Here is a 14,096-nt window from a genome sequence, read left to right on the forward strand (position 1 = left end):
CTCTGTGAAAGTTACTTTCTCTGTTATCTTTGATTCCTCTCTAGTAATACAGGGTTTAATCCTCCTTTTGGATCATGCAGGATTTTCCAAATGAATCACTTACTTGTTTGGCCAGATGCAAGGTAGCTGCCAATTTGCCTTCCTTCTGTAAAATCTTTGCTTGAATTACCAGCAATTTCTTCTTTTGGAGGGTTGTAGGGAGTGGGTTATGAAAAACCTGTTTTTATCATATACACGTGAGCTTTCCACCCTGTCTTTTCCACTCTTGCTTTTTTCCCTCACCCGTTATAAGACAAGGGGTTGTGAAATTCTCCCATGTCTGTACATTATGCAGTGTGATCAGTTTAAGATGTTCCACTCACCTTACTGAGTCTAGATTAACATTTTTTTAAAAACAACAAACACAGTGTAAGCTAATGGCTACAATGTGAGCCTGATTATTTTTTTTCCCCAAGAGTAGGCTTATGAAATGAGAAATATTGCCACAAAATATCTCCCTTGTTTCATATAGTTAGTGCAAAGAAAATGTGAAAGCTGGCTGGCTAGGTAGTCCCTCAGCCTTAGGGGTCCAGAGGGTATAGAGGTGATTTGGGAGTTATGGCTGCAGGTGCCCATGTGGAACAAATTCTGCTGTGCTCCTGTGCATCAAGAGCTGTCAGTGAAGAACCCGCTGGAGCAGTCTGTGGAGTGTCTTCAGGGACTTACACAATTTCTCTCTCCCCAAAATAGCCATCCGTAGCATTACTCAGCAGACAAAAAGGGATATTCACAACTAACATAAAAAGTTTTTTTAAAAAAGATAATAATAATAGTAGTAGTAATAATAATTTTTTTTTTTTTTTCTGAGTATAACAGTGCGAAACCCAAAGAGAAATAGGAGAAAACACTGGCAGTTATAACACAACTTCCGGCTACTAGAAAGAGGTGCATTATGAATTTTTTGGGATGACAGGCATGTATGATCTCAATACTGAACTCCTAATGTTGTTTACATCTATCCTTACAGGAACAATCCTATCTAAGGAAGATTTTGTGCCTGAAACTAGCCTTTGCCTCTTCATCCCTATTTGAATAAACCTGCTTCTACTTAAGAGGAAAACAAATGCAGGATTTGCATTGTTACAAGTGACGAGAAAGATGTCCTTGGGGAAGGCAGGAGAAGATGTCATGTTGTGGGGGATGGCAAGAGTCTTGCTGCAGTAAAGTGTGTGTTTGCCGTATAACGAACAGGGGAAGGAGCCGGATGCTGTTCGGGACAGTCAGGGGCATAACTGCAGTTTTCAGCCAAGGAAATTTCTGTGCTACCGTGTTGTGCTTTGGTGCAGCTTTTTACCAGAATTCTTTATGGAGCCGGTGGAGTCAGTGCTGTAGTAACTTTTGAATAGAGGCAGGGCAGGCATGGTTTGGAAGTGTGAATGGCTCAGATATTCTTCTGCAACGTGTTCTCCAGAAAACACCATTTCTGCCAGATGTTGGGGCAGTTCTGTCTTGTTTGGAACAACTGTGTCAGCCAGGGACCGTGGTGGTGCATGCTGTCCTCCTCTTCGAGGAAATGCAATTTCATCTAAATTTCCTCCCTCAGACATGTCAGACATTTGTTATTGTTTGCTGCTTCTCAGATCCCTTTCCTGTTCTTTTTTGAAGCTATTGTAAGACAGATTTTTCTTGGCCGGTGGCTTTCTATTTACTATAAAGAAACCCATGGGCAGATATCTGGGAACTAGTATTCTTTGAAACCAGCAGAGTCAGTTGTAGAATTACATCAGTGCTTTTGTTTTGTAAACCAAGTCTAAGATCATTTCAGGCACTTTTGAATTTTTTAATTTTTTTAACACAAAGCATGCTTTTGTATATAGCAAAATACTTGGGTTCACTGACTCGCTTATTCTGATGCATTTTAAATAAAAAAGTCAGTCATGTTTGTGTGGGTCAGGATGAAAAGGATTAGTTGAAAGACACTATTTAAAAGGCATTTTTAAAAATCACTTTTACTTGTGCAGGCATAAAACTGGTGTTATTTTCTAAGTGGAAGTAGTGAACTGCAGGTTTTCACTGGATCACAGCCTCTATCGTAGAGTTGAAAAGGTTATAATAAATTTGCGTATGAGGTATATATCAATGGGTTTGTTGGAGATGAGAAATTTACTGGATGTTTCTGAAAGTGCTTTCATTTTTCAGGGACAGGTGGCTATAAGTGCAAAATTTGACAAAGGCATTTACCTCCCAGAGGACGCTGAGTTTTACTTTGTTTACGATGGGTCCCTGAAGAGACACGTAATGTTTGCTGAGCGAATTAGTGACAACGCTCTTCAGTCCATTGTTCCAGGTGAGCGTGAACTCCTGTTTACGTTTTTCATCTCTTTGCTATACCCCACCCCCATTTCAAAGCTGGGCACAAGTGGAGGATTTGGTATAACCCTGTTTTATGGCTCTGTAATGGAGGAAATGCAGGGATGGAATGATGGCCTTTAGGATCCAGGATGAGTTTGACTGACCATAGGTGATCCTGCCTTTCATAGCAGTCCACACCAGCACAGTGTCAGGCGTGGGCAGTGTTACTGGGCTTGCATAGTAGATTGTGCATTAAAGTGCAGTCTTCAGGGACAGCATAATTTTTAACGTGAGTTAATTCTGTGCCACAACTCTTCACCGCCAGGCATCCTAACACCTGCAAAAGTCATGTTTTTGTCTGAGCCTTGCCCAGCTTTCAAGGCCCTCATGGTGGAGGTTGTGTGGAGGTTTAAAGCTGTGCTGGAGCTGTACGCAGTGCAGAGGTGTTGGGGGAACCATTCCAGGGGTGCCTCGCTGCAAATGGAGGGGATTTGTCTTGCTTCCCATATGGCTGTCTGCCTTGGCTTTGTGCCCCTGGGTGGGTGTAACATAAACTCTGTTTGTCACTTTCATTATGTGTGTTTTGTGACCTTTTCGTGTGTGTGAGTGAGTGGCTATAGACATGATGAACGTGTGCAATAGGATCTGTGTATTATTTGTTCTTGTTTTCTGAAGGTGATTTAGTGATTTAGATTCTGAAAATAACTGCTGCGTATAAAAAGGGAAAGTTTGCTGCCGTTACGTGGTGGCTCCTTTGATCCTGTAAATGGTAAATGATTTTCATGGAATACAACTGGAGAAAATGCAATGCTTATTCCAGGGTAGCGCTCTTTTTTTTTTATTTTTTTTTTTTTGAGAGGCCTGAAATGACACTGTTAAATGATTGCTTCTGGGCTAGGAATAAAAACAGGAGGCTACAGGCAACACTTAATCCTCTGCCTGTTTCCAACAGAAGCCATGAGCAGAGGAAAATAAAGTGTGAGGTTAAAATATGGCCCTGCTCATGTTAGTGTTGTTTCGTAGTGGCCAAATTAAACATAAGGGAACGCAGAGCACTTTTTAAAAACAACTGCAGATGTGGTAAGTACACGTTTCCTTCTGCAGTTACTAGATTGCATAGATACTTGTAGTTATTCAGGGATATTTTGGAAAATTTAGATTTGCACCCGTAGTATGTCATGGTTAGCTCTCCAGTGAGAGGCACAGCTTGCACCTCTTTTACGTGTATGGCATCCACCCTCACTTAGATGGGGAAGGAGGAGGAGGAATGCACGAGGTTTTAAGAAGGTTGAGAGACAAACTGCCTTAGACTTCGAGGGTCCCAGCTGTAAGTTTACAGCATTTAATCAAGTCTGCCAAAAGCACGAAGCATACATTAGGTAAAAGCTTCTGGGTTTTGGTCTACATGGAAACACTGGGTAGGTACAAAATGGGTGTTAATAAATAGGTGTTTTACTCAGAGTTAATGTTGGCACTCTTTTCATGAGCATCTCATTTTTCTTAATTTTTATCCAAGAACCTTCAGGCCTTTGATTTGTGGGATTTCATCCTGATGTGGTTGCCTCTTCTTTCCATTGTGGTTAAAGAACCTTAATGTAGAAAGGCTGGTTATAGAATTAATTATGTCAGTATAATTAGGAGGACCGGCTGTTCACAGCCTAGTTCATCCTCAGAAATGGTTGGTGGATGCCCTACGACAAACAGATGTAATTAGAGGGAAGAATAAAATAATTCTGGATGAGTAGTCACGGCTCTTAGAGGCAGGGGAGGAATGAGGAAAAACGAATGTATTTTCTGACGGTAGGTAATGATACTGATTATTTTACATTGTAATTACAGGCCATGGATGCCAAGAAGCAGTTTCTGTCTCTGTGTTAATGTATACAAAGGGATACTCACCTGTGGTCCTCGGCAGCTCTCCTGTCACTTACAGAGAGAATCTGTCTTGCAAGTTGTCTCGCTTTCTGGTCAGTCATGCAGAATGCGTCACTGCTGCTAGTCACAAGATGTTGCTGGATAAGTTTGGGCTAAGGATAGAAGATCTGCAGTCCCTGGATAATGATTTGATGATGGCCGTTGCTCATGAAGAATTGCCATCAACCTGGAACATCCTTGGAAGCTGCTCAGAAGGTGGTAAGGTTTTATTTTGAGTTGGAAAGCTTTTAACAGTGGTTTGGTGCACAGTTCAGAGCAGAGTACCTCACCGTTTCATCCCAGGTTCTCAACCCTTGTGCTTTATTTTGTGGTTAAGATGAAAAATTGTTCAAGTATGAGAGGGGTGGTCAGAGATCTGGTTTGTGCCCAGGTTTAAAAAGGTTAATAATGGTTATTGTAACTCAGTCTCTCCAGCTTTTTGTGCCTTGACTCACTGTGAATGCAGTTCTTTATTTATAAATAGACTCTGACTTTGCAAGATTAAAGAGCTGTCTGCTTAAAAAAAGCAAGAATTGTAGCAGAGGAGTGTTGCCACCATGATTCCAACCAAGTGAGATATTTTAATTATGCAGACAAAAAGGAGATGGTTATAAAACAGAAGAATGTGTTACTGTAGGCATTCTGATGTACAGAGTAAACATAATTTTTATTATGGTTCTGTCAGTGTTTATGCTTTATTTATGACTATGATCGTTCTTTGGGGAGAATATCATTCAACAAGTTTTGTGGCTTTTTTTTATTGTAGAGGAACCGGGATGAAAATATAGATGAAACCTTACATTAGGATATGCTATTGAAAAATTTTGTAACAAAATCAGGTGAAATTTTCCTGGTTTCAGGTTTCATTGCAAACAGAAAACTGTAGTTAGGTTTTGCTGAAGAGTATAATTTTTTTTGCAGACCCAGCTGATTTATAGTTGAGGTTGGAAACAGCGTTAAACTTGATGGCTTCACATGTTTTTCATTGAAAATTTGGTACTTTTGGCTGTTTTTCTTTTAGTACTTTAAATTGCTAAAAATTGGAGGACAGGCAGTTTCCATATGAGCCAAACTGAAAGAGAGATTCATGCAAACTTTTGAGAAGTGAAAACACAGCACTTAGCCCATTTCTTTGGGTGAGGGTTTTTTTCCTGTCTTAAATCTTTCTAATTCTTAATGACAGATAGCTTGAAATCTGCTACTGCCTTCCTCAGGAGAAGGATGTTTTTTGTCTGTCTGTTGTAAACAGCTCTTTCAATAGATGTAAAAACAAATGGCAAGTCTCATTCAAATATTGGCTAGACAGGAGAGAGAAAAAAAAAAAAAAAGCCTTTACTTGTTTCATTTTGGTGTGTAGTAAATATTTGTTCACATTACTTAACTGCTGGAACAGCTGTTGGATCTTAGCAATGAAGACCTTGATTCAAAGCCTGAAGAAATCAGCTGTAGTTTTGTTCACAGGCTTGGCTAAGCTTTTCATCAAAACCAGTTGAAGCCCAACCCAGAAGCATCAGCAGGATACCAGCGGTACTGAGAGATGCTTGGGCAAAGCCAACTGGGTACCTGCTTGCTTGAAACATGGAGGAGTTTACGCTGGGTGTGTTGTGGGTCTGGAGGGTAGGAGATAGCTCAGTTGGTACCAGATTAAGCTCTGCCAGGGCAGCTGCTATCTAAATAGCAGAATTCTTTAATTTTTTATTGTGCTAATTGTTAATTTTCAGGTGTACCGCAACATTTACACGGAAAGGAGCATGTTGCCCTCATGAGACTTCTATAGGACTTGTTTGTTTTTTGTTTCTATGTCTTTTTCACACTTTGTTCATTTTTCAGATTTAAATATTACACATTAACAAAATTTGAATACAGCAGAAAAGCAGGGATGTGTGCTCCAGTCACTATACAAAGTCTCTGTGGATGTTTGAAATGTTAGACAAGCGTATCTTGAAGATGCTGCATTAGCGGTTGCCTCATGGGCGCTGTTGCACTGAAGAGGTGACATGTCCCCTTGTACCCCAGTCATTGCTCTTAAATGAAGCTGTAATCTTTACCCTTGTTTCTGAATAAAACAAAAACTGATCCAAATTCCTGGGGCCTGGTCGCGATGCTCACATACAGCGAGGAGCTCTTGATGAAGTCCTGCCTGGGCAGTGCTTGCTGGTCACCCTTGTTGATTGATTGGCTCCTGATAGCTTTCCAGACAGCTTCTCCTTCAGCCCAACGGAGATCAGTCATTCTCTTTGTCTCTCTCTAAGGGCCAGATTTGGGCTGGGTGGGCCTGACATCCATTTTTGTATCCTCTAAGGAGTTTGTATGATTTTTCTTTGGCTCCTGTATCCTTTCTCTCTCCTTTCTGAAAGTATAGTTTTGATCCTTCTTATGGCTATATTCTCTTTTCACCTGACTCTGAGAAGCACTAACTCATGTTGCTTCCTCACGGTGTCCCTGTCACTGTGTTTTTGTCCCCAAGGCCAAGAGGCCAAGTACAGCTGAGGGCTGCATGTGGCTGAGGGAGACCTGTGTGTGCAGGGGAAGGAAAGGGAGAGAGAAGGGGTTGGACTGGGGCAGGAGGGCTTCAGATCTCAGCACAGGTGAGGAGGACAAAGTTCTTCATCTTCCACCATGGGGTGGTCAAAGGCTGTCCCAGCACTCTGTTTCTTCCCTCACCTCCAAAAGATCAAAATGGATGAGAAAGAGGGAATTTATAAGGATTTGGAAAGAGGATGAGACCTTCTTTTCTGACCTGTTGTCTGTGCGACTCCTTGCCTTGACAGTGTCAGAATATTCTTTTTAGTATCTGTATTGTGAAAGATGAGGGTGCTATCATACATCACTAGTTAGGACCTCATGCTTATGAGATTCTGTCAGTTTTCAGAGCTGCTGGACTATTTTTATTGGAAAAAAAATACTTTTGAGTGACACATCACTGGAGAAAATTATTGCACCATCTGGTGTTTTTGGACCTTGTTCATTTTTGTGAGGATTTAGAGACGTATGGGTTGATGGAAAGATAGAAGAATAATTTATTCTTTGGAGTTTTGTTATTTGGAAAAAGTGTTTATATTCCCTTTATAAGGCATAAAAAGGATTGGATAAAGAGAGAGCCTGGATTGTCCAGGGAGCATTGCAAATAATTCAGGAATTTAGCGCAGTTGCACAGGTCAGGACTTGTTAGCCACATTATTTAAAGTTCAACAAAAGAAACAAGAAAGCATGAACCTTTTGGTAACCCTCAGTTGTGCCTGTGTGACAACCATGTCAGGAGCTGCTCACTCACACATACTGGTCAGATGTTGAGGTCACCTGGCCCACAAGCAGTTTGCTGCTAGAGGAAACTGGGGACCCAACAGAGACATTTGTTTGTTGGTGGGTATGAAGAAAGAGGAAGGAGGGCTAGGGAGGAGGGAGAGGGATAAGCTGATTTTCTTGTTGATTGCACCTTCATAAAGGATATTTTCCTTCTTAAAACTGGATTATTCAATTTATGGAGACAATCAGCATTTAGTATAAAGGCAAATAACTTGTTATAGAGCTGCTGGAAAAAAAAAAAAAGAGAATCTTCCCACAGTTTTTCAGTTTAACCCCTCCCCCCCCCCCCCCAAAAAAAAAGATGGAGTAGTTTATACGAAAAAAAATGCTTCCAAGTAACTTTCCTGCTCTTCGTACCATCAGGTTAGGGCAGTCTTTTAGGACTGGCAGCCTGCAAGGATCATCAGGCACAGGTTCAGCATCTTCACTGCAACTTTTTTGTCCTTGACACATTCAGTCTTATGTCCTTTGGCTGTTGGAGGGGGAGTGGGAGCACAGGAGTGCGGACCTTGCAGGGAGTCTGCCTTTCTGGTTGTTTTAAGGGCATTGCTAGGAGGGTGAGTTCAGGTTGTCTAGGTGATTTAACTGTGCTGGTAATCAAACAAGAACAGTTGCTCCTGGCTTTGCCACTATTTACAGTTATTTTCAAGAGGAATAGTGCTCTTTTAGGCTCAAGGCTATTCGTAAAAGCAATTAAATTACAGCCTGAATGATGAAAATTAATTGTGGGTCATAGGGAAGGGAACTGCGTCTATGCTTGTTTAATTCCCTTTCATGAAGAAAGAGAATTTCAATTTTATTTCATAAATGCTTTGTAATTGTTTTCTAGGAATAGGTCTTTTGGAGTAAACTGAAGTACCCAACCTCACTGCTTTATAGTCTGCCTTCAGGCAATGCAATTCCATTTTCTGTGACGTTTTTAACTTTATTGCCCTCTCCCCTCTCTTGTCTTTGTAAATCCTGTTACTGTTTCCAGCTGGTGTTAAACACATTCCTGCTAAGCTGTACCAGTTCAAAGCTGGCTGATTTTTGGTCTAAATTAAAGAAAATTCTGTCTGTGTCTTTTCCTCCGTTGGAATTTTAGATTTCTTTTTTGATGCAGAAGGGAAGGGAGAGAGGGGCAAAGTGCCTGCTCTTCATGGAAAAACACTGGGAGCAACAGGTAAATATTTCTAGGTGTGGTGAGATTTATGAGGAGAGGTGATATTTTTTTTGGTCAGACAGTTTAGGGGGTTAGAGAAACAGACAAATCTTTGACCCCGTAGGAGTTTGCCCCTTTGGAAACTGCATGGGGCAGAGGGAGGAGAATGCTAGCCTGGGCATTGGGAAGCAGAGGAGCGTCTTCCAGTGCCTGCTGCTGACCAAGAAACCTGCAGCATGAGGCAAGATACTGGCAAGCATGCTTCAGCCTCTGGTTCCCCAGCAAGCGTATGTTCCTCATCTCCTGGTCAGTGGTAATAACAGCAGAGAGAAGATGTTTGAGATCCCCATGAAGGGGCTTTTTGGGAAAAGCCCCGAGCACTTGGATGAGATGGTGATATGCAGAAGTGACAGTAGAGGAAGTACTGTAAGAGATACAAGAGATTCAGTTTCCTATTTAAGGCAATATATAAGTAGTGGGGCTCATGAGCCTGCTGTGCTGCTGGAGAGACCGGGTATGAAGCTATGGTCTGACCTGGACCCCAACCTCGGGCCAGCACTGGGCTGGAAACCCTTTCTCTGCTCCTGCGAGAGGGTGTCCCTGCTTGGTGTTGAGCACTCTGGTGGTGCTCAATAAACAAGTGTCTTAAGCCAAACAGCTCCAGGGAGTGCTTGGCTGCAGTACAAAAGAACAAGGAATATCCCTCTGCTAATAGAAACCATCTCTTGTAGTGTTTTACATCTCTGTTGGGGTCACCCAAGCTATAAAGTCAATTAAAACTTCACCTGACGGTGTAGGTGGTCGCACCATGCGCAGCCTTTACTGCATGGGGCTGGTGGATGGGAGCCTTCTCTAACCCTTATGCTGCTAAAACTGCTGGGGCAAGAATCCTTGAAGTCCACCTTTGCAACGGAGCTTAACCTTCCCCCGCCTCCTCCTCCTTTTCTGCGGCATTGATGCCAGCCTCTGGTTGTTAGTTGATAAAGGTATGATGAATAGGGGGAACTAATTAAAGAAAAGGGGGATGATCCAGATATTCGGTAAGTGGAAAGGGGAGATGCCACTGCAACCCTGACCTCAGATGGGCTGTCATGTACCTGACTCTGTGCGTCGCGGCCGCTGGCTGAGTCACAAAAACACTTGTGTGTGTTTGTGCAGCAGCGGGGTGCGCTGAAGACGGCTTTATAAACAATCTCATACCTAACGGAAAAATGAAAAAATGAGCAGTAATGCATAAAAGTACGAAGCCAGGAAAAACTGGAATTTGTCAGCCAGTTTTGATGTCTCCCCCTGCCTTTCAAGTCACAAGTCTTGAGGTTTTTAGTCTCCTTCCAGGAAATGAATGAGATTCATAGCCCAGAAAGGGCTTAGTCATTTCTGTCAGAGAGAAATACTTGTTTTTAGTTTATTGTTTTGGACATAGGAAGGGATTCAGGTGCAAGGAAGAACAAACGGATTTATTTAATGTTTAAAACAGACTGTGTTTGGCTCGGCTCTGTGTAACTCACAGTGTTTTGGCTGGAGAATGGGGATGCAATGCAAAACAACGTCCGGATAGTGCATATCTTTTACAGTGCCACCTGCCTTGCAGTAGCTGACTCCATATCAATCAGCCAGCAGTGCGTCTTTCAAATCTCAGGAATTGTCACTTATGTGCCTTGATGGAAAATGGTATTTTATACTGTTTAAATATGAATATGATGAAGCAGCCTTGTGTTTTCATTTTTTCCTTGTTCTCTTCCTGTTTGTCACCGAATGCATTTGAATTATGTTGTTTTTTCATAACATGGGTTTTTGATTTCGTGATTTATTTATTTTTAAAATATTTTTTATTAATTAAAAAAATAAAATTAATTTTATTTAATTTTTAAAAATAAATTTATTTAAATTTAGATTTATTTAATTTTTTAAAAATTTCTTGATGGTCATTGTTGTTTTCTTTTTAGGTGGGTCTATTTTAAGAGCTTATTATCAGTCATCATATCTTTTTTTTTTTTTTTTCTTTTTCTTTGATATTACTGATCTTGGAATAGAACCACAGCAGAATTTGGATGGAAGGGGTCCCTGGAGGTGGCCTGGTCCTACCCTCCACTTGGAGCAGGGCTAGCTTCAAAGCTGGATCAGATTGCTCAGGGTCAGGTTTTGAGCATCTCCAAGGACAGACAGTTTGTAACCTCTCTGGGTGACCTGTCCCCTGTGTTTCACCACCTTTGTAGTGAAAAATTCTTACCTTGTATTGAAAGAACACATTTACCTTTCCATTTATCCTTATGACTTCACAATTTGTATTTCAGATTTTAGTATTGTGAAGCTATTATCAATTGCTTTATGTCATCAGGCAAGCCAGGTGGGAGAAGTAAGAGGAGAGTAGCCCAGCAAACACATAGTCTGTAGAGATGAAGGGTGGGGAGAAATGCGAGTGCTGTTTCTAACTAAGTGCATCAGGGGTGAATGCAGCCGATGGAGCTGACGGGTGGTTCTGTCACGTGCAGTCAAACTAGCCATGAACAAATTTAGCTTAAGGTTAGATGGAGGTTGTTACGTTAGGCAGATAAAAATTAGTTACTGGAACATTTGTGGTGAGATAATGGGAGTTAATACTGTAGATGGTGTTTTAGGACCACAAAGATTAATTACTGTTCATTAGTTAGTTTTAAAACTAGGTTCTTTTGTGGCAGGCTTATTTCGCTGCCAGAAGAGTAACTTTATTTGCCGCTGTGTCGGAGCAGAGAGAAGGCTATCCCTGGTTGGGGAGGCTTCCTAAGGCCTCCCTTTCTGCTGTGCGGGAACGTCCTAATCTTATCTTGCTCAGAGCAAGTTTATCTGGCTTTTTTTACAGTGTTACAATATACATTGAAACCCAGTGGCCCCAGGCCAAAATTTTAATTGGAGGATGGAGTTCAGAGTAAAGTTTGCCTTTTTGTTTCTGTGCTTTTTAATCTGAGGGTTGGGATGTGGTTAGTATCTAACCAGATGCTTAATGTACTTAATATTGGTTGATGTCTTTGCCTGTGTTTTAATTAGATGGCCTTCAGTGCTGGCTACTTATTAACACTATATATAGAAAAAATCATCTAGTTGGAAACATCCAAAGAAGCCACTTTGATGTCCAAAGTGGGACTTTAGCAGAATTTAAGTACTTCAGACCAAGGAACAATTCTGAAAGCTCATTTTTGAGTGAATATTTTAACCTGGAAATGCATAATGTTTGTTCTGGGGCTGTGTTTTGGACCACAGCATTTCCTGGGCATCTAAACTTGAACTCCCTCGTCTACATGTAAACACACCAGAAAAGGGAGTGCTGGGGTCCAGACCGGTGCCATAGACTTGAATCTGCTGAAGTCGTCTCAGGGGAAGACTCTCTGAAGTACATAAGAGCACTGGAGTCAGTGCAAAGCACAGATGAGGTTACCAATGTTTATTAAGAAACACAGCTAGGGAAAGGGGAGATAGTGGCACACATTTTCATACCATGTCTGAATGTTAGGGCATTCTCTGAGCAAGTGAGATACTCGGACTTCCGGCGTTGTTTTTCACATCTGATGACATAATGAGAAATGCATGTGTGTCCAAACAGCAGAGACTTCTCCCAGCTGATTGTTGTATTGTAGTCTGCTGCTTTTGTTGTCTTCTCCCCCTCATCCCTTGGCTTCCTTCTGCACCATGACCCATTTTCAGTTACTCTGCAATGGAGGGCACAGGGTGTGCGCCCACCAGATGGGTGATGAGAGGAAGCTTGAAGATGTGTGTGGATTCAAATCCCATCTGGCTGAGGAAGAAGTTGAACTCAGGTCTACCGTTTTTGAAGTGGCACATCAGCCATCATTTCCACTATCTCTGGACAGGTTTTGGGAAGCCTGACCCCTTCTCAATTTAAAACTTCCGCTGTAGAAGAAGGTCTCTGATCCAGGCAGATCCAGTGTTTGATAAGTAGTGCTTGGTTTGGCTTTGGAGCTGTGGGTTGGAGTCAGATCCTCATGCCTCTGTGTTCCCTATGGGCTCACTTTAGCCAGTCACTCACTCACTTTATGGCTTTATGAGATGGGGAGATACAGTTTGGTTTTGTTGGTTTTGATTATTTATTTATTTAATTTTTATTAAAACACTTCAGGTCCAATGTTTTCAAAGGAGGCTAATGATTTTGGCTCCAGGCTCTGTGAGGAGATTCCAAAAGGTCCAGCTTTGCAGAAGTCAGCTCTCCTATCAAGATGTCCGGAGAGGATGTACTCAGCTGAGACATGACAGCAGCCTTCAATTATGTAAAAGGAAGCTGTGAAGGGAAAGGAATGAGGTGTTTTTCATGCCCGTTTTGGATGGAACAAGAAGCAACAGGCTTATACTGAGAAAGGGTGAAATAGGTTAGGCATTTCAGATCTTTGTAACTACGAGGGTAAAATTATCGCTTGCGTAGATTGCCTCTGGAGGTTATGAAAACCTGTCATCGTTGGAAGATTTTTAGAACAGATGAGAGAAACATCTGTCAGGAACGATTTAAGTTGAGCTGATTCTGTCTTAAGGCAATGAGTGGACTAGAGAGCTCATGAGGACTCTTCAAGGTTTTTAGTTGGTGGTTTGTTTTTTTTATGGTGCTACAAAATAAATATTCCCAACACTTTCAGAGGGAGTACTCAAACTGAGTAGGAGTCAGCCATCAGCCACTGTATTTGTGTGTAACTACATGATACCTTTGCCCAATGTGTGTTTCTGAAACTACTCTCTCTGCTTGGGGATTGCTTTGCATCAGACAATTTTATCCTGTAAATATTGAGGCAGAGAGGAAATTTGTCAGCAATTTGCTGTTGTATTATTTATACAAATGTGTGCATGTACCTACATACTCTTCAGGAGCTTCACTTTTGCTTTGCCACTGGAGCGTATAATTTTCAATAACTTGTTCTGAACTGGTTGGGTAATGGGAGAAAAAGTCCATTGAACCAGGATGATAAGTTTCAATGGGATTTCATAAATCACTGGAAACCTAATAGATTTCAGCCAGTTGTTCTGAGGGCTGTAGGTTAACAGCCTTTAAATACTTGACCCTTGTGAAAGTACCCTTATATTTAACTTCATACCAAAATATCAGTGTAGGAAACAGGTTGAGTGGCACTTGAGCTTAGTTTTATTTATTGCCTGTAAATTGTAGGGGCTTTGTATTTGAGAATGTATGCAGACAGGTAAACCCTTCTTTGAATAAAGGCCAGGGAAGGGCTTGAGTGGAGAATCTGCATCTAGTGACTAAGTCATCATTGTGTACTCTTTTATTTTAAGCTTCATCCCATTGAGCTTGATAATGCTGCACTAAAAAGCGGAGAGGAAGTATTGGCAGATTACATCACCTTTCTGAAAAGAGAGATGCAAGAACTATCTTGTGTGTTTTGCCCCCATGTGTGTTAGCTTATGGCTT

At 41.5% G+C, this 14,096-nt stretch overlaps 1 protein-coding gene across 1 annotated transcript in view; it reads left to right on the forward strand.

Annotated features, from left to right (window-relative positions):
• Positions 1 to 14,096, forward strand: part of ARHGEF28 (Rho guanine nucleotide exchange factor 28) — a gene marked incomplete at its 5' end in the record, with an annotated part of 118,329 nt that overhangs the window by 19,076 nt on the left and 85,157 nt on the right. Inside the window, 2 exons of the mRNA XM_082497905.1 lie at positions 2,179 to 2,326; positions 4,171 to 4,464. Coding sequence (XP_082354031.1) covers positions 2,179 to 2,326; positions 4,171 to 4,464 — 442 coding nt within the window. The remainder of the gene's footprint in view (positions 1 to 2,178; positions 2,327 to 4,170; positions 4,465 to 14,096) is intronic.

The sequence above is a fragment of the Vanellus vanellus genome (genome assembly GCF_965231255.1).
Source record: "Vanellus vanellus genome assembly, chromosome: Z".
NCBI classification, from domain to species: Eukaryota; Metazoa; Chordata; class Aves; order Charadriiformes; family Charadriidae; genus Vanellus; species Vanellus vanellus.